The sequence below is a fragment of the Gopherus evgoodei genome, chromosome 4 (genome assembly GCF_007399415.2).
Source record: "Gopherus evgoodei ecotype Sinaloan lineage chromosome 4, rGopEvg1_v1.p, whole genome shotgun sequence".
Classification (NCBI taxonomy): domain Eukaryota; kingdom Metazoa; phylum Chordata; order Testudines; family Testudinidae; genus Gopherus; species Gopherus evgoodei.
In genome coordinates, this window is record NC_044325.1 from 117188733 (window position 1) to 117210937 (window position 22205).

Below are 22205 nucleotides of genomic sequence, written 5' to 3' on the forward strand. Positions count from 1 at the left end.
AGAATGACTTCTCGTGTCTTGCTCACAACACACCTGTTAATGCATCCCAGAATCATGTTTGCTTTTTTTTGCAACGGCATCAAACTGTTGACTCATATTTAGCTTTGGTCCACTATAATCCCCAGATCCCTTTCTGCCGTACTCCTTCCTAGACAGTCTCTTCCCATTTTGTATGTGTGAAACTGATTGTTCCTTCCTAAGTGGAGCACTTTGCATTTGTCTTTGTTAAACTTCATCCTGTTTACCTCAGACCATTTCTCCAATTTGTCCAGATCATTTTGAATTATGACCCTGTCCTCCAAAGCAGCTGCAATCCCTCCCAGTTTGGTATCACCTGCAAACTTAATAAGCGTACTTTCTATGCCAATATCTAAGTCGTTGATGAAGATATTGAACAGACCCCATCCCAAAACAGAGCCCGGGGAACCCCACTTGTTATACCTTTCCAGCAGGATTGGGAACCATTAATAACTACTCTCTGAGTACGGTTACCCAGCCAGTTATGCACCCACCTTATAGTAGCCCCATCTAAGTTGTATTTGCCTAGTTTATTGATAAGAATATCATGCGAGACCATATGAAATGCCTTACTAAAGTCTAGGTATACCACATCCACCACTTCTCCCTTATCCACAAGACTTGTTATCCAAACAAAGAAAACTATCAGATTGGTCTAATATGGTTTGTTCTTAACTCCTTACAGGTAAAATGATTCAGTACACTTGGCCAGGAGGAATTTTACGTTACTGCATACATAAAGGTTGTTACTCTTCCCTTTATATTTATGACAGGGTCATTCTAGGAGAAGACAGATTAATCAGCCATTTGTTGCCTCTACTGTCTTCCACCATGGCATGACTCTATCACAAGTGCTTTTATTTTTTTACAGACTGAAGACACCAAGTGATAATTATGTCTTCTGAATATGTTACTACATTTGGCGATGGGCAGCAAAGGGGATAGACATGAACTCCTTATAGCTCTAGTACCTATTGGTAGGTTCTTGTAGTAAACTACAACTATGGAGTGACAGAAACTGCACTGTATTATCTCTTTGGGAATAAAAACAGGCAAGAAGACATGATCTTTCCACTAGAAGCAGGCATGGATTTATTTTTGTAGAGACTTTTGTTTCTAATCACATCTTCAGCAAGGAATGAAATGTCAATAACAAACACTTCAGTTATAAATAGTTACAGTATCTGCCTCTGAAGTACACCTCTGAAACGACAAAGAAGGAAAACAACTGTAGAACAATTTGTTAAGGCACAGCCTACTGGATCTCTGAAAAGAAAAAACATGACAACTAAAACACTACACTGTGCTGGTGCCTTCAGTGACAGATGTGATCAAGCCAATAATTAAACATAAGGAAGTGAAACAAATCTTCACAATTATTATATGCATGGGTTGAAATACTCACACTTGCACTACATGACTGAGCTTTTAAGGATGCTATCTAAGTTTTTAAGCTTAAATTCTTACACAAATGAATTCTATGGATGTGAATGGTTTAGAGTAAACGGGGAAGTTATATGGCGTGTGATACAGAGGAACAGGGCCGGCCTTAGTGAAAATGGTACCCTGGGTGAACTTGTATTTTGGCATCCCCCTCCCCTATCACCCCTGGCTCCTACGGGCTCCCCTCCCAACATCACCTCCAGGCCATTACCTATACTTCATATGGAAGTCACAGGAAAGTCCATTCAATGTAGATGGGCATCTCCCATGGTCCATTGTTAGTTAAGTGTTCCCTGATGAGCCACTTACTTTGACTAGTTCCTTCAAGATGTGCTGGCTAACTACCTTGTGGTGTTACCCCAGGAGCAAACATTTGAAATCCAGGTATAGAGCCAATACTTATAACTTCAAATACAAAAATGATACATATATACAAATAGCATAAACATATTCAGCAAATCATAACCTTTTCATAGACATCTTACGTGTCACATTTTGTATAAGATTTGTTGCAAATATGTAACAATGGTTGCAACAATGATCTACATGGTCATGTTTTAATCAGATAACGTCACAATGAGAAACTGCTACAACTAGCAAATTCTTAGACCACTGTCAGCAGAAGCGCAGAAGTAAGGGTGGCATAGTATATGGTATATTGCCACACATACTTCTTTGCTTCTGCGGTAGCTTGTGGTGCCTGTGGCTCAAGGCAGGCTTTGCACTCTCACACGGGGGCTGTATCTTGCCAGAGCCCATAGCCCTCCGGCAGCCCCTAGCCACTCCTGGCTCACCACGAGCATTTTGACAGGAAGTACCAAGCAGTAATAACAACAATAATAAGACAAGTGTGTGTGTGTGATAGAGAGTGTGTGTATGTGTGTGAGAGAGCGAGCCAGAGACAGAGCCAGTGTGTGTGACTGTGTGTTTGGGGACTGTGTGACATTGTGTGCGTTGGGGAGTGTGAGACTCTGTGTGTGTGTGACAATCTGCCTTGGGGGACTCAGAGAGACACAGAGTGTATGTGGGTGTGAGAGCGTGTGTGTGTGTGCACACACGTACTAGGGAAGTTTGAAGACAGTGAGTGCACTGTCACTTTAAGTCCCAGCTCCCTCTCCCCATCCACTCCCCTTCGCCCCAGCTCCACCCCTCTCACTCATGTGGAAGTTTCGCTCCTCCTGACCCTGGCCCGGCTGGCCCACACTGGAGACTGAGTAGCGCAGAGCCACAGGCAGGGAGGGACTCGGCTCCACTCCAGACAGCGAGCGGTGGGCTGCACTGCCAGAGACCAGCCCCAACCACGCTGCTCTGGGCTCCCTGGGTCTGGGACTGAGCCGGAGCCCTCAGCCAACTGGCTGAGGAGTGAGTGAAGGTGGTTCAGAGAGGTGGGGTCAGGGTCAGGGAGAAGCCCACTGGCCCAGCACAGGGGAGGGGTCAGAGAAGAGAGAAGTCCAGCCACAGCCAGCCAGGGGAAGCCCGAGCCCCATTTGGTGCCCCCCTGACTATGGCGCCCTGGGCGTGATCCCCGTTTCCCGGCCTTAAGCCTGGCCCTGCAATCATAGTGACATCTTTTTGTTTTCTTTCTTACTCATGCATTACCGGTCCTCTGTAACATCAATGTAGAATGCTCCAATTCCTAGAAAATACATTACCTCTCAAAACATCTTGGTTACAAATACTGTATCTTGGTTTTAGCCTACCACTAATAGCTTGGGAGACTTATGCTGCAATTAACATTCAACCTAATTTGTTTATCTCATGTTTATCTCTTGAGAATTGATGAAGACCTGCAATTACAGCTGTCTGAAGAAAATGATGGTGGATCATTTGTTTTAACCCAGAATAACAATACTCCATGTACATGGAAAGCTTACAAAGAATATACATTTATTCAGTTTATCGGATAAACGTTCTAAAACAGTGATTTCCAAATTGTCATCCAAAAACCACCAGTGGTCTGCAGAGCACTTCCTGATGCACCAGAGAACTTGTTGATTGAATTATGCTGACTCCGCTGATTGTCTCAAGATGCTACAGTGCACGATTTAAAGTTTCCAGATTCAAAGATTCCAGTATTAGAGCTATTATCTGTTCCAATGGCAGACCCCATTTTCCGTAAAGGAAATACTGCTGGAATCAACAACATCTCTAGAACTGGAATTAACTTGTTAAATGCATGCACTGTACATCACATCCAGCATTTTTCTAATATCATTTTTGCATGTATAAAATTGCTGTAGTTGCCACTGGAATGTTATGCAATCCAAACAGGAAGGGAGGAGAGATGGTTATTTTGACTGCAAAGAGGATGGGCCTGTCCACACGACAATCTCTCTATTAAGACCTGACCTACGCTATGAAAAGGTTTGATAACTTCTTTTCAAAAGTATCAGAGGCATAGCCGTGTTAGTCTGGTTCTGTAAAAGCAGCAAAGAGTCCTGTGGCACCTTATAGACTAACAGATGTTTTGAAGCATGAGCTTTCGTGGGTGAGTGCCCACTTCGTTGGATGCATGTAGTGGAAAAAAGAGTTCCTCACTTTAACATGCCACTTTAAAGTTTTATTTTGGTGGTCTCTTTTCCTCTTGAAATTCCTTGAAACCACAAAACAGATTATCAGAATGATCCAGAGTCACTGTATTAACACATTAATCTGGTAGATATCCAAATTCAAAATCCTGAATAATATCAGGTTTTAGTTTTTGCTGGTATATTTCAACTTGAATATTGGTATTTTATGTCGTTTAAGAGACAGGAGAAGGATTTAATATGGATGGACAGATAATCACATGAGTGTGTTGCTAATTCTAGGTGCTTTGCCTTACTCTTCTACACTGGTGATAATATGCTTTTTACCACAGTTGCCAACTTTCACGTGGTAAATAAGCACCCTGACTTTCACAATAAGCCAAAAATCAAGCTAATCTCATTTCAAAACAAGGCCAAAACACGCAAATCCTTAAGAACTCCAACGCTCTATGTGACTAGATCCCCCTGGCATGCAGTCTGGGAGTGTGATGGGCCCACTGTGCACCCCTGACTCTCTCCCCACTTTGCCCCTGCTTGCCGGGAGCCAATCAAAAAAAAGAAGCAACAAGCAACAAGCTGCAAGCCAAAAACTAGCCAACAAGCAACTCACAAGCCAATTAAGCCAAAAACAAGCCCAATTTCTGCATTTTTTCATGGGTTTGGCATGTCAGCTTTTTACTACTACACCCATATGAAAGTAATAATGAGAGACAACAATCATGCAGTCTCAAACTTAAAATGGTTATTTTGGGTTTCTCCCAAAAGCTATGAAAAGAGGGGGATGAGGAAGAGGAGAAATTGAAAGATTAGTGTTGTTACACTGTATTGCTGACATCCTTCTGAAATCACAGCACAAGGAGCTGAGGCTTTTACACATTGCAGCAGGGTTATCTGACAAAGCTCCATGATCTCTCATGTTTGAGAAGTTTAGTCCCCAAAGAGCAGAGACAATGTGACTGGTTTCCAGAGGCCTCTCAGGCACTGCAAGGATAGATAAGAAATGTTGAGGGTGACTGGCCCCTAATGTGAGGATACAGAACTCTTGGGTGGGACCATATTAAGCGATTAAAAAAAAATTGTTTTAAACTAACTAGGGCAGTAGTCAGTAACCTTTCAGAAGTGGTGTGCTGAGTCTTCATTTATTTACTCTAATTTAAGGTTTCGTGTGCCGGTAATACATTTTAATGTTTATTAGAAGGTCTCTCTGTACAAGTCTATATATTATATAACTAAACTAGTGTTGTATGTAAAATAAACAAGGTTTTCAAAATGTTTAAGAAACTTCATTTAAAATTAAATTAAAATGTTGATCTTACGCCACCAGCCCGCTCAGCCCACTGCCGGTCTGGGGTTCTGTTCACCTAGGCTGGCAGTGGGCTGAGCGGGCCGTGCGGCCGGGACCCTGGCTGGCAAGGGTCTGGCGGCCAGAACCCCAGACCGGCAGTGGGCTGTGCGCGGTCGGCAGCCGGGACCCCAGACTCAGCGACTCAGCCCACTGCCGCTCAGGGGTTCCATCCGCCAGCTCCTGCCAGCCAAGATCCCGGCTGCTGGACCTGCTCACCTCACTGCTGGTCTGGGGTCCCGGCTCTGCCCATGTACAGTGGGTACCTAACTTCTCCCTGGTTCTGGCCCATTCTTTTCCTCTCTTTGCGCTGAATTGGGGGTGGGAGTGCACTAAGCACAGGGCTGGGGGTGAAGGGTCTGGCCAGGAGCTAGATTGAGGGAGGGGGCTCAGGGTTGGGGCAGGAGGTTTGGGTGTGGGGCCACTTACCTGGGCAGCTCCCATTTGGTGTGACGAGTGCAGACTCCCGCCCCAACCACCCCCCCGGGATCTCCCCCCCATCCAACCCACCCTGTTCCCCGTCCCCTGACTGCCCCCACGCCTTATCCAACCCCCCTGGCCCTGGACCCGTTACCAGGAGGCTCCCCGCTCATCCGGAGCCCTGCTGCCACGTGCGTAGGCCCGTCTCTCAGAAGGCTGCACATGCGGCGGCAGGGCTCCAGATGAGCGGGAAGTGTCTTTCCCTCCCCATGGAGCCAAACACTGCCCTGCAGGAGCATGCAGCCCGGCCCCCAGAGCACTGCACGCATGGCGGCAAGACTCCAGTGGAAGGGGGAAAGGCAGGGGAGGGGCTGGCGGCTTGCTGCGCTCAGCCGACGCTCCGGCCTGGGAGCGCGGACCCTGCGACTTGCTGCGCCAGCAGGATTTATAATAGCACACTGGAGTCCCGGCAGGCCCCAGCGTGCCATTAAAAATTGGCTCACGTACTGTCTTTGGCACGCTTGCCATAGGTTGCCGACCCCTGAACTAGGACAAGATGCAAACTGGTGTCCTGGCTGAAAGACATTGATCTCATTTCCAATAAAAACAAATGACTCATTAGTACCAGAAAGGCTGCAGGAGCTAGCACCTTTCAGAGCAGCTGAGAACTTACAGGTAAATCTGTTTTATCTGCAAGGCCTAGCTGATACCAGTGGGATCTTTGTCTCATTGGCTCTACCTCACTCCTTAGGGAGATATGCAGGATACGTGCTTTGCAATGCAAGCTGTGGTGAGGCAGGGGACTTTGAAAATCTTCCCCCTCATTCCATGCCACTAATTCTGGCTTGGCTTCAGTGAAGAGAGCTTCAATGTGGCCCGTTCAGCTGACTCTTTGTGTACCTTGCCCACATGTTCAGCCAGGCTTCCCTGTGGCCTGCTCAAATCTCTCAATGTGGCTCTCACCCACATGCTAACTGAAAGCTGGTTCAATTGTGACCTGCCCAGCTCTCTCAGTGTGGGCCTGACCCATATGCCATCTGGGGCCAGTTTCACTGCTGCCTGCTCATGCCTCTTGGCCTGGACCAGACCCACATGCTGTCTAGGAGCTGGGTTCCTGTGGCCTGCTCAATTCTCTTAGTGTGGACCTTGCTCATATGCCGACTGGGAGCTGGGTGCAGGCAGCCCGCTGTCTCTGCAATTTCTGAGGGGAGGAGAGGTGCTGTCCTTCAAACTCTCCTCAGAAAGCCACGAGAATTTTCTATTTTTTTAGTTTAGCAGTTTTGAGAAGAAACCCTCAAAGCCATAAAGAAACCTAAGAGACAGCTAATTAAAAATCTTTCAAAAGCTCTCTGAAAGCTCTGCTCAGAGGGGCGCCCTGGAGTCTGCTTTGAGGCAGAGAATTCTGGGAAGTTCTTCTGGTGGGCTGATCGTAAGCACAGGCTCAGTGCAAAGATCTTGGCTGCCCCACTGGCCATGGAAATGAGGAATGCTCACTGTGAAGACTGACATGGGGACAGAGAAAATATTATTTTCTTGCTAAAAGGTAATGGATGTTTTAAAAAAAAATCTTAAAAGCCTGCTCCATGCTCCCTGGTAAGCAGTGAAAGGGGTTTGGCTGGCTAGAACGCAGGAAGAAATTAAACTCTAGCAACTCTTGGGCAGGTTTGCAGCAGATGGTAATAGATTTAATGTTGCACAAATATGTCCACTAGCGTGTGGGAGAAGTGTTTATTCTTGTCAGAACAATTTGCTTGCTAGTTTATTTTTCCCTATACCCACATGTATTAGTAGATGTGCTATGAAAGGGATTCCTACTAATATCAACACTCCCCTGAAACCATTAGGGAAAAGGTCTTGTCAATCGATACTAATGCTTCCTCTATTCTTCCTTGTGTTCATGGGAAGTGCCTTTAAAAAAAAACCTATAGAGAAAGAAGGATAGAATAGAAAAGGGAGAAAGAAAAGACCTACTATAACAACACCACAACAGAAGTATTTCTGTGGATACCTGATTTACCAACTCAAGATAAACATGTGCAAAATTTAACAGAAGCAATCTGAAAAAGGTTCTCACCTCTGAAGACTCTGGGTTTGGCTTCAGGCAAATAAGATTCCCCTCCACGGTGAGACTGTTCAGTTTGCCGCAGAGTCCCAGGTACTGAATCTGGTTGATGTCCTCAATATTGTTTCCTTCCAGGTCCAGAATCTCAAGATGATCCAGCAAGCTCACTTGGCTCAGGTCAGAAATATTGTTATAGGCTATATAGAGTTCCTCAACAGAAGTAAACAGAACATATAAACCACAGACTTGCCCAAAGTACATTAAGCCACTTACTGACTTCAAATCTTTAGGATATTGCATACTATAAAGGGCTAGAAACATCAATTAGAATGATCAGGTACTAGCTTGGGCACAGTGTTTCCTATCATGGCTACTGCCATTTTAAGTCAATGAGACTATCATGGAAATAAGTAAGTGTGTTCAGGATCACACAACAGTGTTGTAGTAAAAAATAATTGCTTTAGCATCTTCAAAAAGTAATAAATACAAACTCAAGGTGCCCAGTCAAAATCCTTAACTTTAAAAAAAGTAACTGTACAATTACATAAAGAGAAATATTAACCAAAAGATATCAACCATAGGAGCATATTGAAATGACCTAGTTTTACCTACTTTCAAAGAGCTGCAGGAAGAGATTCCATCTAAATCTGTGAGCCCACAGCGAGCCATCCACAATACTTGGAGATGAGACAATGTGCTTCCAAGGTCCCTTGTAAGAGAAACAATTCAAATGGAAAAAGAAATTTAAAAGACATTTTGTTTCTTCCACATTGGAAAATCTGATTGTTTCCTCATAGGGCTTGGCTACACTGGAGAGTTGCAGCGCTGGTGGTGGCTTTACAGCACTGCAACTTACTGTCCATACTTGCAAGGCACATACAGCGCTGTATCTCCCTAGCTACAGCACTGCATGTACTCCACCACGGCCTGGGGAATAACGACTGCAGCGCTGGTGATGCAGTGCTGCTCTGCCAGTGTGGTCACCAAAAGCTCTGTTATTGGCCTCCAGGGGTATTCAGAGGTATCCTAGAATGCCTGCTCAGCCACTCTGCTCATCAGTTCGAACTCTACTGCCCTGGCCTCAGGTGACCTGCCCTTTAAATGCCCCGGGAATTTTAAAAATCCCCTTCCTGTTTGCTCAGCCAGGTGTGGAGTGCAATCAGTGAATCTTTCCAGGTGACCATACCTCCACGCGCCAAATGAGCCCCAGCATGGAGCAATGGTGAGTTGCTGGACTTCATCAGTGTTTGGGGGGAGGAAGCTGTGCAGTCCCAGCTGCACTCTAGCCATAGGAATTACGATACCTATGGGCAGATATCAAGGGCCATGCTGGAAAGGGGCCATGACTGGGACGCGCTGCAGTGCAGGGTTAAAGTGAAGGAGCTGCGGAGTGCCTATTGCAAAGCCCACGAGGGAAACCATTGCTCCGGCGCTGCCCCCATGACCTGCCGTTTTTACAAGGAGCTGGACGCGATAGTTGGGGGTGACCCCACCAGCAATCCAAGGACCACGATGGACACTTCAGAGCAGGTGGAGAGGGAGGAGGAGCGAGGGAGGAGGAAACCGAGAGTGAGGGTACTGGGGTTGGGGGAGACACCCCGGAGTCCCAGGAGGCATGCAGCCAGGAGCTCTTCTCAAGTTAGGAGGAAGATAGCCAGTCGCAGCAGCTGGTACTTGCTGAAGGACAAGCAGAGGAGTGGGTTCCCGTAAGCGGCTTGTATTTTCAGGATGGAAATGTTTCGGAAGAGGAGAAAGGGTTAGAGATGCATGCATGCATGCCTAGATGTGGAATAGCCCATTGATGTGGTCTATCACATTGCAGTAATCGGCCTCGGTAATCTCTTCAAAAGTTTCAGCCACAGTGTGGGCAATGCACTTGCGCAAGTTTAAAGGGAGAGCCACTGTGGTCCTTGTCCCAGTCAGGATAACAGGTCTGCGCCACTGTGCCGCGAGGGGTGGGGGGACCATTGCTGCACACAGGCAAGCTGCATAGAGGCCAGGGCGGAATCTGCATTGCTGTAGAAGACCCTCCCGCTCTTCCCAGGTGACTCGCAGCAGCGAGATATCTTCCAGGTTCAACTCCTGTGGAAAATGTTGGGAGACTGTTCAGTGTAGGTGCCCCCTGCAGCTGTTTGCTTTCCCCAACGCACAGAAACCCCTGCACAGCCCTGAAGCAATCAGTCCCCCTTACTCACCATTTCGGGGCTCCTGTGGGTTATGTGCGCACTCTTTGGCATGGGAAAATTATGCTAAAGTGAAGACTGTAAACTCCTTCACTGTGTGGGAATAACTGTCTGAGATATAAACAATGCTGCCTCTGTTAAGTGTTGCCTTTTTTGCCTTTCCACAAGCGACCTTGACTTCTCGGCTGCCCGTGTTATCAACAGCTCAAAGACTCCAAAACCTGCGTAAGAAGCCGTGAAAAAGCAAAGACGACCAGCTGAAAGCAGTTATGGATCACTCTGCCAGAGAGAATAAAAAACTGCAGGACTGGAGGAAAAGGGAAAGCAGGATCCGCCAGAGAAATGCAGTGGCCAGGAAGAAAAGCACAAAGCAGCTGATAAGCATCCTGGTACGCCAAGCGGACTCCGTCCAGGTGCTCGTAGCCATGCAGGCAGAGCACTACCGCGCCGGCTCTTCCCGTCCCAAAGCTCTTTCCCTTGTGCCCCAATGTCAGCTCCAAACCCCCTTCCCCAGCATCCAGGTTCTTACCTCCACCAGCTGCCTCCAACACCTGTACGTTCACCAACCAGCCCTGAGAACTACGACCCTTACCCTCTGCAATCAGTTCCCATCACCATGCAGTTTAGGCATCCTGAAATGCAGCAGTCATTGCACAGCACTCCAAACAGGACATATTCAAACCTGTGACTGTACAGTTCCCCACCCCACCCCCCTGCCCTTTTAGGTCCCCAAAATGTTGTGTGTCTGTCAATAAAGTTATTTTCTTTTCAGTAAATGAATTCTTGGCTTTTAAAACAGTCTTTATTATTGCAGAAAGTCAAAGATACTGTAGCCCAGGAAAGAAACAGGCACTGCAAATCAGCTCAGGAAAAACAGATTCCTACTAACATTGTAACCACTGCACTTCACTCCCGTGCAAGGCACCAAACATTACTGTTGGTTTTCAGCCTCAAATTCCTCCCTCAAGGCATCCCTAATCCTTGCAGCCCTGTGCTGGGCCTCTCTAATAGCCCTGCTCTCTGGCTGTGCAAATTCAGCCTCCAGGCGTTGAACCTCGGAGGCCCATTCCTAACTGAATGTTTCACCTTTCCCTTCACAAATATTATGGAGAGTACAGCACACGGATATAACCGCAGGGGTGCTGCTTTCCCCCAAGTCTAGCTTCCCATACAGAGATCGCCAGCGCCCTTTTAAACGGCCAAAAGCACACTCCACAGTCATTCGGCACCAGCTCAGCCTGTAGTTGAACCGGTCCTTGCTCCTGTCAAGCTTCCCTGTATATAGTTTCATGAGCCAAGGCATTAATGGGTAAGCGGGTCTCAAGGATCACAATGGGCATTTCAACATCCCCTACTGTGATCTTCCGGACTGGGAAAAAAGTCCCAGCCTGCAGCTTCCAGAACAGGCCACTGTTCCGAAAGATGCGTGCATCATGCACTTTTCCAGGCCAGCATGTGTTAATGTCAATGAAACGCCCACAGTGACCTACAAGCACCTGGAGAACCATAGAGAAATACCCCTTCCGATTAACGTACTCGGATGCTAGGTGGGGTGGTGCCAGAATAGGAATATGCGTCCCATCTATCGCCCCTCCACAGTTAGGGAAACCCATTTGTGCAAAGCCATCCACAACGTCCTGCACGTTCCCCAGAGTCACGGTTCTTCTTAGCAGGATGCGATTAATGGCCCTGCAAACTTGCATCAAAACGATCCCAACGGTCGACTTTCCCACTCCAAATTGGTTCCCGACCGATCGGTAGCTGTCTGGAGTTGCCAGCTTCCAGACTGCAATAGCCACCCACTTCTCCACTGGCAGGGCAGCTCTCAATCTCGTGTCCTTGCGCCGCCGGGTGGGGGCGAGCTCAGCACACAGTCCCATGAAAGTGGCTTTTCTCATCCAAAAGTTCTGCAGCCACTGCTCGTCATCCCAGACTTCCATGACGATGTGATCCCACCACTCAGTGCTTGTTTTCTGAGTCCAAAAGCGGCGTTCCACGGTGCTGAGCATTTCCGTGAATGCCAGCAGCAATTTCATGTCGTACGTGTCAGGCGACTCACTATCATCGTCGGACTCCTCATCACTTTGGAGCTTAAGGAATAGCTCAACTGCCAAACGTGATGTGCTGGCGAGACTCGTCAGCATATTCCTCAGCAGTTCGGGCTCCATTTCCCACAGAAATCGTGCTGCACAAAAACCTTTGGGAGAGTCACAATGGCACCAAACGTGGATGGAAAAACAGGGACTGCTGGGATGTGAAGCGATGCATCAGGGGGCGTTGGGACAGGAAGCAGAATGAACGCACCCTTCCGTCTCCTTCCCACAACCCACGGCGCCAAAATGGGACGAGGTGCTCTGTGGCATAGCTGCCCATAATGCACCACTCCCAACAGCGCTGCAAATGCTGCAAATGTGGCCACACTGCAGCGCTGGTAGCTGTCAGTGTGGCCACACTCCAGCGCTTTCCCTACACAGCTGTACGAAGACAGCTGTAACTCCCAGCGCTGCACACCTGCAAGTGTAGCCAAGCCCCATAGTCTGTATCCTCAACAGGCAGGAAATATAGAGAAACAGTGCAACTCTCATAGATGAAGAAAGAGATTAAGGTTGTATAGTGAACTGTTTTATTCTAATCTTTTCCCCCAAACCCACTTTTCATCTCCGGTGACAACACGCCTCATGGAACAGATCTGCTCCCAATTCAAGAAATCCATTTAAAATTATGCCAAGGGTTTACACTTTGGTGATTTTTCTATAATTCAAAGCAAGTTAGATAAATGCTACAAATTCTGTAAGAATTTATTTCTGTTGTTTTCACTACATATTTTATAAGCATAATCCAAATTAATACATCAGATTTTAACCCCCTGCTCTTGCCTTTTATCACAGTTTATATGGCACCTTTCCTCTCCTTGCATTGGAAGTGATAATCATTTTAGCAAATAATATTGCTTGGATCAGCAGAAAATGGTAATCTACCCCATTCCATCTGTCCACCTCATAGGCCTAGCAACAGGTGAGTAAGGGATTGATTCTGTAACGCTCTAAGCATTCTGACCCTAATCCAGAAGAGCACTTAAGTATGTTTAACTTTGTGCATGAGTTGTCCCATTGATTTTGCACAGACATAAATAGCTACATAAAGTACAGAAGTAGGGACAAATCAAGCCCAAGGTCTTTAGCACTATCAATTCTCTATCATTGAGCTACACGTGCATATCATTTAAATGTAAATGAGATACAATGGCTTCACAAACCCAGAAGAGACCACTGTATCCAACCCCAGACTTTCCCCACCATAGAAAAAACACTGCATCGTCTCAATACTAATGAAAAAAGTTTTCCCCGCTTCCTAGTCATTGTATTTATTTTAGATTCTTCATAGAACATAGCAAACAACAAAACCTAAGAACCATCACTGACCAGTCTCTAGTCCAAAGCCTGTGGCTTCCGTTGTAGCAGAGAAGAGTGATTCCTTTATGTCTCTATTGTTTATTGTATCACTGCTGCTGTTAAAGGCAGATCGTCATGTATATTAGCATAGATGCCTTGACTACACTGGAGTGGTTTTAGTTCACACCAGCTGAGAATCTGGGCCACAGCAATGACGACGATAAAGTAAACAATAGGCACAGAAGAATCATTCTTCTCCACTATCAAGATTACAGTCCTTTCTGTGGACTCACTGACCAATTTCTGCTGATGTCAGCAGGTAATACAATTCCTTAACTCGTAGGATCATAAAGCTGATCTGATGAACAAACTCACTTGCTTAAATCCTGCTGGTACTGGATAAGACCCTGCAGAAGAGGCATAATTGTTAGGTTTCTTTCCAGGAACCAGCTTAGGTCTGTTCATCCAGAAGGGTTTGCCTCTGAACTAAAAGGGTCACAATGTGCCATCACAACCATCCAGCATTTGTAAATAGCCTCTCCAGTGAATATTTCCATTGTATATTGTTTTATTCAAAAGTAACTGATTTCAAGTCTTCTTTGAGGCAAGAATGCACCAACTGCAATATTACTGAAATTTACAATTATAAAAGCAAAGGATGGAGGGGAGAAACAATGTAAAAATGAAGCAGCTGCCACCAAGCATGGCAATGCTTATTGCCTGAGCAACATACCAATAAACTCAAACCTGTTAATTATGACTAATATGAAGAAAATGGATTGCTCATTTCATGACCCATTGACGCGCTGATTAGCCTTTGAGAAATGTGGGTGGTGTTATTTTGGGGTGAAAATCTCCTTTTCTCTATATCATCAGACCCAGGTAAATGTAAAATGGTTACCCAGGATATTCACATTTTCACACTATTAAAGTGGAAAGCAAATTATTTCTGTTAAATTCTCCATATGCTGCAGTGAAAGACAAGATGGAAAACAATCAGAACTTGATATTTTACCAAATTTTAGCCAAAAAAACCCCAAAATAATATTTGTTTGTGTCTTGTACTTTCTATTTGAATGTGTATTATTCAAATCATAACTTTTGGTATTATGTTTGCCTCCTAAGAGTTCCTGCGAATTAAAATGACAGATGCTGAGTCCAAACAATATATTAATTTACATCTATTTTTTACACGACTGTTTTAGAGTGACTGCCACCACTTCATAGTTTCAGCCATGATTATGCAATGCGGACCCCAGCACCCTCACAGAGCTCCACCGACTCCAGCAGTGTTATCAGTGTTAAACATAATTGTGCCTGTAGTGTGTACAAGGACAAGTCATGTTTTAAAAGTGTGTTAGCTAGTCAAGTTTAATCCCAGTCCCTTCCGAAGTGACCTTCTCTCACATTTGTAAACATGAATTGTCCCTGTTTACTCCAGATGCTAAGTCATGTTTAATATTGTGTTAATTAAAACATGTTAGTTAATCCAGGGGTTCTCAACCTTTTTCTTGCTGAGGTCCCCTTCAACATGCTATGAAAACACCAGGGCCTGGGGAGTGGGAGATGAGGCAGGGATCCTTGGACATAGGCATAGTTTTACTTCTATTTTGGGGGGGCAAGGATGAGTGGGGCTCAAGCCAGCTCAGCACAGCAGGGTCCAGGGAAGGAGCACCACCTCCACCCCTAGCCTCACTCAACAGGCCACCTAGCCTGTCTGGGCTGTGGAGGGATGCAACCAAAACATGTAACTCAAAGGGGAGACTCAGTTCAAAAAGTTTGAAAACCACTCAGGGTGCAGGTAGGGGGTAGCTCAGAGCTGTGTGTGGGCAGGGGGGTAGCTCAGGGTGCAGGCAGGGGGTAGCTAGGGGCTGTGTGTGGGCAGAGGGGTAGCTCAGGGTGCAGGCAGGGGGTAGCTAGGGGCTGTGTGTGGGCAGGGGGGTAAGCTCAGGGTGCAGGCAGGGGGTAGCTAGGGGCTGTGTGTGGGCAGGGGGTAGCTCAGGGTGCAGGCAGGGGATAGCTAGGGGTTGTGTGTGGACAGGGGGGTAGCTCAGGGTGCAGGTAGGGGGTAGCTCGGGGCTGTATGTGGGCAGGGGGCTAGCTAAGGGTGCAGGCAGGGGGTAACTAAGGGCTGTGTACGGGCAGGGACACAGCTCAGGGTGAAGGGAGAGGGTAGCTAGGGGCTGTGTATGGGCAGGAGGGGGGCTCCCAGTGTGGCTCCCAGCTTCAGCAGGGATGGGGGGGTGCTGGGGCTCCCAGCTTTAGCCCCCTGCTGCTCCTAGCTTGGAGGGGGCAAGGTTTGCCAGCTTCAGCCCTACATCACTCCCAGCTTTGGGGGCTTGGAGGAGGGCCGCCAGCTTCAGCCTCGTGCTGCTCCCAGCAGGGGCGGGGGGGCCACCAGCTTTAGCCCCATACCGCTCCCAGCTTCAGTGCTGAGGTTTGGGGCACCAGGTTTCAGCTGCAGGCCTCTGCGGCCTCCCTGAAAGGGCTCATGGACCCCCGGCTGAGAACTACTGAGTTAATCCATCTTCAGACATGATGTATTTCCTAGTGTGGACACAGCCTTAAGGGGGCACTGTGTAAAATAAACATTACTTTTTGACGTTCTTACCTCTGAGCAAACTTTAGAAATCTAACTTACTTGTCAAAGTTCACGCTAGATAATAAAAATACATAAATCAGTTCTGCTTCTGTTTATAGTTTTTGGAACTGATTCTTATCCAACTAGCAACTCCTTTAAAGCTAATGTAGTTAGAACTGGTGTGACAAAAGAATCAGAGCCTGTGTCTCAGGCTCACAGGCACATGTAGAATGCTGCAATGTTTGGGATGTAAACACTAGCAAGACAATTTTTGTTACTGTTGCTGATTTACAAAAACAGTTTATTTGGCATTAAAAAACCCAGATTAAAACCTTTTTCTTGGTTTTGGGTTTTATAAAAACGTAATTATTTCTACAATGCCTAAATACAGGGCTAAAGTTGACTGACTGTCCAAAGCTGCAAAGCTGACCATTAACTCAAATCAAAGAATGAGTCACAATAAAGTACAAGAACCTTAGTTGTATAAGATGTACAATTTGCTATCGCTGGGCCAGAGTCTGTGCTCTCCTTTACAAAGGGGGGCACAAAGCAAAGCTAACTGGACCCTGGGAAATACAGAAGGGCACCACTGGATTAAAGTAAGTGACCCAGTGCCACTCCTTCCATGCAGCATCCAGTGTAGAGGGATGCCAGCAAATTTTCTAGGGCAGGAGGGGACTGGCCAGAGCACTTTGTTCTTTGTCTGTCCTGGGTTCAGAGAAGCTACTGCAAGTCGAGACAGCAATGGGGCTCCTCTAACTTATGCTGTGGGCTGTGCCAGCCATTGCAACTGCCCAGAATCCTGAGTGGCGCAGCTCCGAATTTGTCCCAGGGTATTTTTATATCACTTCTATAAAAAACAATGTCAAGTCAGACTGCTTGTAACAGCAAGGCACATCTGCGAATATTTTATTTCTGAGCTAACACAAGGATCATTTTGAAAGCTTTGAATCACATTTGCAAAAAAAAAAAAGTTCATGCTTGCAGCATCAAAAAAATTCCCAGATTAATTAACGCACTGTAATTCCCACTGAGAATGCTGCTGCTAAAAGACTGCAAGGTAAAACAGCAGTTGAACTCAGAGTAGGCTGCCCCTGACAAGATAATTGCATGCACCTGCATTTCTGAAAGTATTTCTACATTTTTGTTGACCTTTTGGAAGAAAAGTTAAGAAATTCCAAAAGATGGGAGTGCCTCATCTGGAACCAGCTCTGCTTCATTTGGAATGTACAAGTTTGTGGGAATTAGCAAGTCTTGGGAAATATTGCACACGTATTGATCACATTTTGTGTGTAAGTTCATATATTTAAGTGCAACGCTCAACTGAACCTGAACTACAGAGCCAGAACTGATGCCTCACTAATAAAAACAGAAAAAGGAGATTTACATTCTAACCACAATTTATGATGGAAATTAAGAGGAAAAATCCATTTCTATTATATTTTAGTGTGAGGAGGCCCAGAAAAGATTACAATTTTTAGGGAAAGAGTGTTTATGAAGATTGTTGAAGATACAGAATGATCCTTTATACCACTGTGCTAGGTTTATTATTATTATTTATATACTGTAGCAGCAAAAGGCAGAAATCAGAGACCAGGGCTCCATTGTGCAGAGCGTTGTACAAACAGATTACAAGACAGTACCTTTCCCAAAGAGCTTACCATTTAAATCAGCTCTTTGGGGCAGGGATTATCTAACTGAGAAGTAATTGGTTTGAGCATTGGCCTGCTAAACTCAGGGTTATGAGTTCAATCCTTGAGGGGGCCACTTAGGGATCTGGGGCAAAATCAGTACTTGGTCCTGTTAGGGAATGCAAGGGGGCTGGACTCAATGACCTTTCAAGGTCCCTTCCAGTTCTAGGAGATAGAATATCTCCATTATAGTTTAATTTCTGGGTAGAGATGAAATTCCACAAAAAGGTTGAGGTGTTTCTGGCAGCTAGGAGAGGTGGCAGATAAGAAATGTAGGGCCCAGCACTAATGAATGATGAAGATAAGTTAGACAGATGATTATGTACAGTATAAAACAGGATCTGGGACAAACCATACTCCATTCTAGGAGGCACGGATCACACAAACACATATAATAATAGACACTTCTGTTCCTAGTGGATAAGTGTCCCGATCACCACAAATGATATTAAGTAGCAGAAAGGCTAAGAAACGAAGGGGCATAGAGATTAAACTACCCTCTCATTCCTGCAAGTGTTTCTTCCATGTCATCTCTGAGTGACACTGACAAAGCTATGTGTGAGAAGCTGCCACTTCCCATACTGTATCTTCTGGTGATGAAGAAAGGACTACAGTTTCTAGGGGTGCCAAACCAGCAGCTTTCAGAAGCAATCATTATTTCACGCACAGGCCTCAGCTTGTGTGTGTGAGGAGTGTGAACAGAGTTCCAAAACACGCTCTTTACTATCCAAAAATATAGAATGAACTTGTGCTAAGAAAATATGTACTCACACAGCCACTGCCACTTATGTTGCCATTTTCACAGGCAGTGAAGAATGCTGGAGAGTTCTATTCATGGGAGTTTAAAGCTGCACTTCAAATTGATTTTGGCTGAAGAAAATGAATATAACAGTATGAAAACTATGCTCCAATTTTCTCCACACAGGTTTGTCCAGAGAATTCCTACCACCGCAATACTATGTTCCTGTCAGGGTATTGCAACATCCTTCAACTTGCACAGAACCATTCATGATTTCTTTTGTGAAATCCAATTCTCCAGACAGCTCATAACTCTTTGAAATAAGGGGAAAAAAACAAGTTTGGTTTACAATAACTAATGACATTTTGAAAAACAATAACTTCTTCTTCTTTTAATCCAGCACATTGGTTCTTTGGGGATTAGTTCACTTGAGCCAAAATTCTACTGGATGGAGACCAGACTTTAAAAGCCAAATTCTGCTTTGGTTTTGCCAGTGTAAGTATAGAGAAGGTCCACTGATGTTAACGGAGCTACTCCACACTTACACAAATGCAGCCTTGAGCAGAATTAGGTCCTAAATGTCTATTAGTGGGAACACTGTACTGTTTAATTTCAAAATTATTCAGAACCATTCAGCTAAACCACAAAGCATCTAAGTCGCCCAATTTGCAAACAATAACTGTTTTCTAAACACATATATCTTTGTTTAGTGAATCCTAACATGCAATATTCTTCCAAAATCATTTTAGAGGCTGTTCTTTTCATTTCCAAAGAAGGCCATCCGAAAGATTAATATGCTAGCTATTAGCCAACTTTCACCATTAAATACAGATTTTAAAATAATGACCAAGTTACTGGCTTCCTGCTTAAGAAAAAACAAAGAAATCTCCTCACTGAGTTATAGAGATCAAGAGAGATTTATTAAGGAGTGTAATGATAACAGAGATCTCGTCCATATGTCAGTATACAATGGTTTGGTTGTATGGGTAACTCTAACATCAGAAGCAAAAATGTTTAAAGTTTGTATGTTACTTAAATCAATAACATATGCTTAAATGGGAAGATTATATAATAGTGTCATTGTTCTCTCTAATGGCTATAAAGTACTCAAAACTGTAAAACAGTGTGTGCATCTGTGTGCTTCTCTTGTTTTGTTAAGTCTGTGAAACAGCCCCCATCTCAGCAAGCAGATAAGGGGATATCCTTATGTCCCTGCAGTGTCCCTTTGCAGCCAAAGGGGCTCCATGCAGGGGCAAAGATCTACCCAAGTGGATCTGATGGCAGAATTGGAGGCTTACTTTATATTTTGTATACTTGCTAATATAATTAGGGAATAATGATTCTCCTTTGTCTTGTACCTCGCAGTCATCTACACCTGAATGCAGTGGGTGGAAAATACTCCCATACTGATATGTTAATACCTTGTACCCACTTTGCATTGGTACAAATGATTGGCCCTGGTGCAAGGCAGTGGTGAATAAGGTCCAGACTTTTGTTGCAAAAAGCCTATTGTTACACTAAAATGCTACGTTGCTGTAATGCCTAATATTTCATCCTCATTTTGCCTTCAGAACTGAGCAGTCTTTTCTTAACAAGTGTTCCTAACCTTGTTCTGCAACATCATCCTCAGACTCTGAAAACTAAGTGAGAATGAGGCTTTATCGAGCTATTGGTAAATTTACAGGTGGAAAACATCAGGGGAAGGCAAGTGTGCTCAAGTCACATAAGTTGAATAGGAAGCTTGCATTGACCCAAGCTTTGGGTTTAATAACCAGTGTGTTGTGTGAAACTCTATTTCCATTATTCTTTTTTTACATGCAAATGCAGACTTGAATTTCACTGTGAATGAAAAAGGTGGTGTTGGTGGGTATCTCTGCAGCCCAGTGTGTTGCTGAATGTTTTTAATAGGGTTTTTCAAGCAACCTTCGTACTAACTAAAATCTTTATTTTCCAAGTGTTGATGACAGTCAGTTTTTCTCCTAATAGAAATATTGTATGGGTTCTTCTTGTTTAAACATTCAGATTTGGAGTGGGGGCAAAAGCACTGTATAACGCTTTTCTTCTATAGAGCTCAAATTATCATTATCCTCCATTTTATTGATGCAGAAACTGAAGCACTGAGAAGGAAATGACTTGCCCAGACACACACCAGTCACTTGGGAAAAGCACCCTGGTTTCCGGGCTCCCAGTCCATAACCCTTTGCACTGGGGACCTTTATATCTCCAGCCTCAGAGTTGCTCTGATTTGCAGCCAGCAGCAATAGCTCCCAAAGAGTTGCTGCAACAGCCTGTGATCACTGGAGAAGAGTGGACCCTGGCCATACTCCCTCTTCCCAACACTTCCTCTAACCTGGGGCTGGGTAGGTGCAGAGATGGCTACAGTACCAGGGATTCCAATTACTGACGCATCTAGACTACTCAAATCTGAGGCTGAGGATCTGGCCCAGAATCTACAACTGTCCATCTTCTCTTCAAACTGTTTTTCTCCTCTGAATCTCACTGCTGCTGGTAGTTACTTGTCTTGAGTGTTTGCTGTCCAGGGCTGTGCAACCATATTGGTAGCTTTAATGTGGAAGAATGATCGGGCTAATCCATAGACAAATTTGTTATGAACAAGGCAGCTAGAGACATTTCTGCACTCCATGGGTGAAATCCTAGTTTCATTGAAGTCAATGGCAAAACTCCCATTAACTTCAACAGGGCCTATATTTCACCCCAGGAGTCTGTCTTTCACAGGAGTGAACTCTCCGAGCATCTTTTACTAGGCTAGGATTGCTCTGCTGAAGCAGACAGGAGTGGAAGAGGCCAGCAAGGATACAACCAACCCTTCCAAGTTGTGTTTCAGGGCTATACCTATCTTCACTTTTGTAGTATATTCATGTACTATAGCAATCATGACATAAGACTTGCAGCACTATCTGCAAATATTTTGTTTCACAATTCAGAGCATATCAGAGTAGAACCCTATTTTATATGAAATCCTGCTCATCTGAACTAACTGAACCAAGGTAGTTTCAAACAAAATTAGGAGAGCTGATCAATACAATGGTTTTGTAGGGAGTCATAATTGTGTTTTAATTAACTAAGAGTTTTTGTTCGACTTAATAAGTTATAACGTACTATGAAGGGGAAGTCTCTGAAATGTAGCTTTAATTTAAAATGTTCTCATTTTCAGTTGTTGTCAAAAAACTCAGAGCAGAATAATTGGCTTGATCAAAGCTGATGTACCTGGAATGAGGAATAATAATTCTCTAACACATGAATATATGTATGCGTGGGTGGGGTACATGTAATTTTGTGTTAATTTCCTTTTGATCTTGAAAATTGCTTGTCATTTTATCTACTTGGTAGTCTTTTAACAGGTAACCGAGTATTAATAATGAAATACTAACAGCTTTAACTGAGTTTCCACAAATTTAAAAATAGCTGGATTTGCTAAAGTGTGGCTCATAAGCCAGATACAGCCCTGGGACTTCCTTCTACATTATGCTTCCACTCGTGGCAAAGGCGGGGAGTTTTGCCCATAAAGGCTGTCTACCTCAATATGTAATACTCCATCTTGACATCAGCATTACATATTCTGAACAGGCAAATGAACTTTCAAATGGAGGAAAATTTAGATACACAGTAAATAAAACTGCATCTCAACTGTCTCCTCTTTTAGCCCCAAAGCTATCTATGATGCACAGAAATTTGGCATTCCCTCGCTTTAACTGTTGAAAATGATGTACATCGGAAATAACAAATAATAAAGTTAAGGTTGCAGAATGGGATGCATTACTTTAGTGTAAATAACTCAACATTTT

At 44.7% G+C, this 22205-nt stretch overlaps 1 protein-coding gene across 3 annotated transcripts in view; it reads right to left on the reverse strand.

Annotated features, from left to right (window-relative positions):
* The window catches only part of LRRC56 (leucine rich repeat containing 56), a 125257-nt gene that overhangs the window by 21897 nt on the left and 81155 nt on the right, over positions 1 to 22205 (reverse strand). For all 3 annotated transcript variants that reach the window (XM_030560705.1, XM_030560707.1, XM_030560706.1), the window contains 2 exons: positions 8426 to 8522; positions 7826 to 8023 (listed from right to left, as the gene is read on the reverse strand). In XM_030560705.1, the coding sequence (XP_030416565.1) occupies positions 7826 to 8023; positions 8426 to 8522 (295 nt within the window). The remainder of the gene's footprint in view (positions 1 to 7825; positions 8024 to 8425; positions 8523 to 22205) is intronic.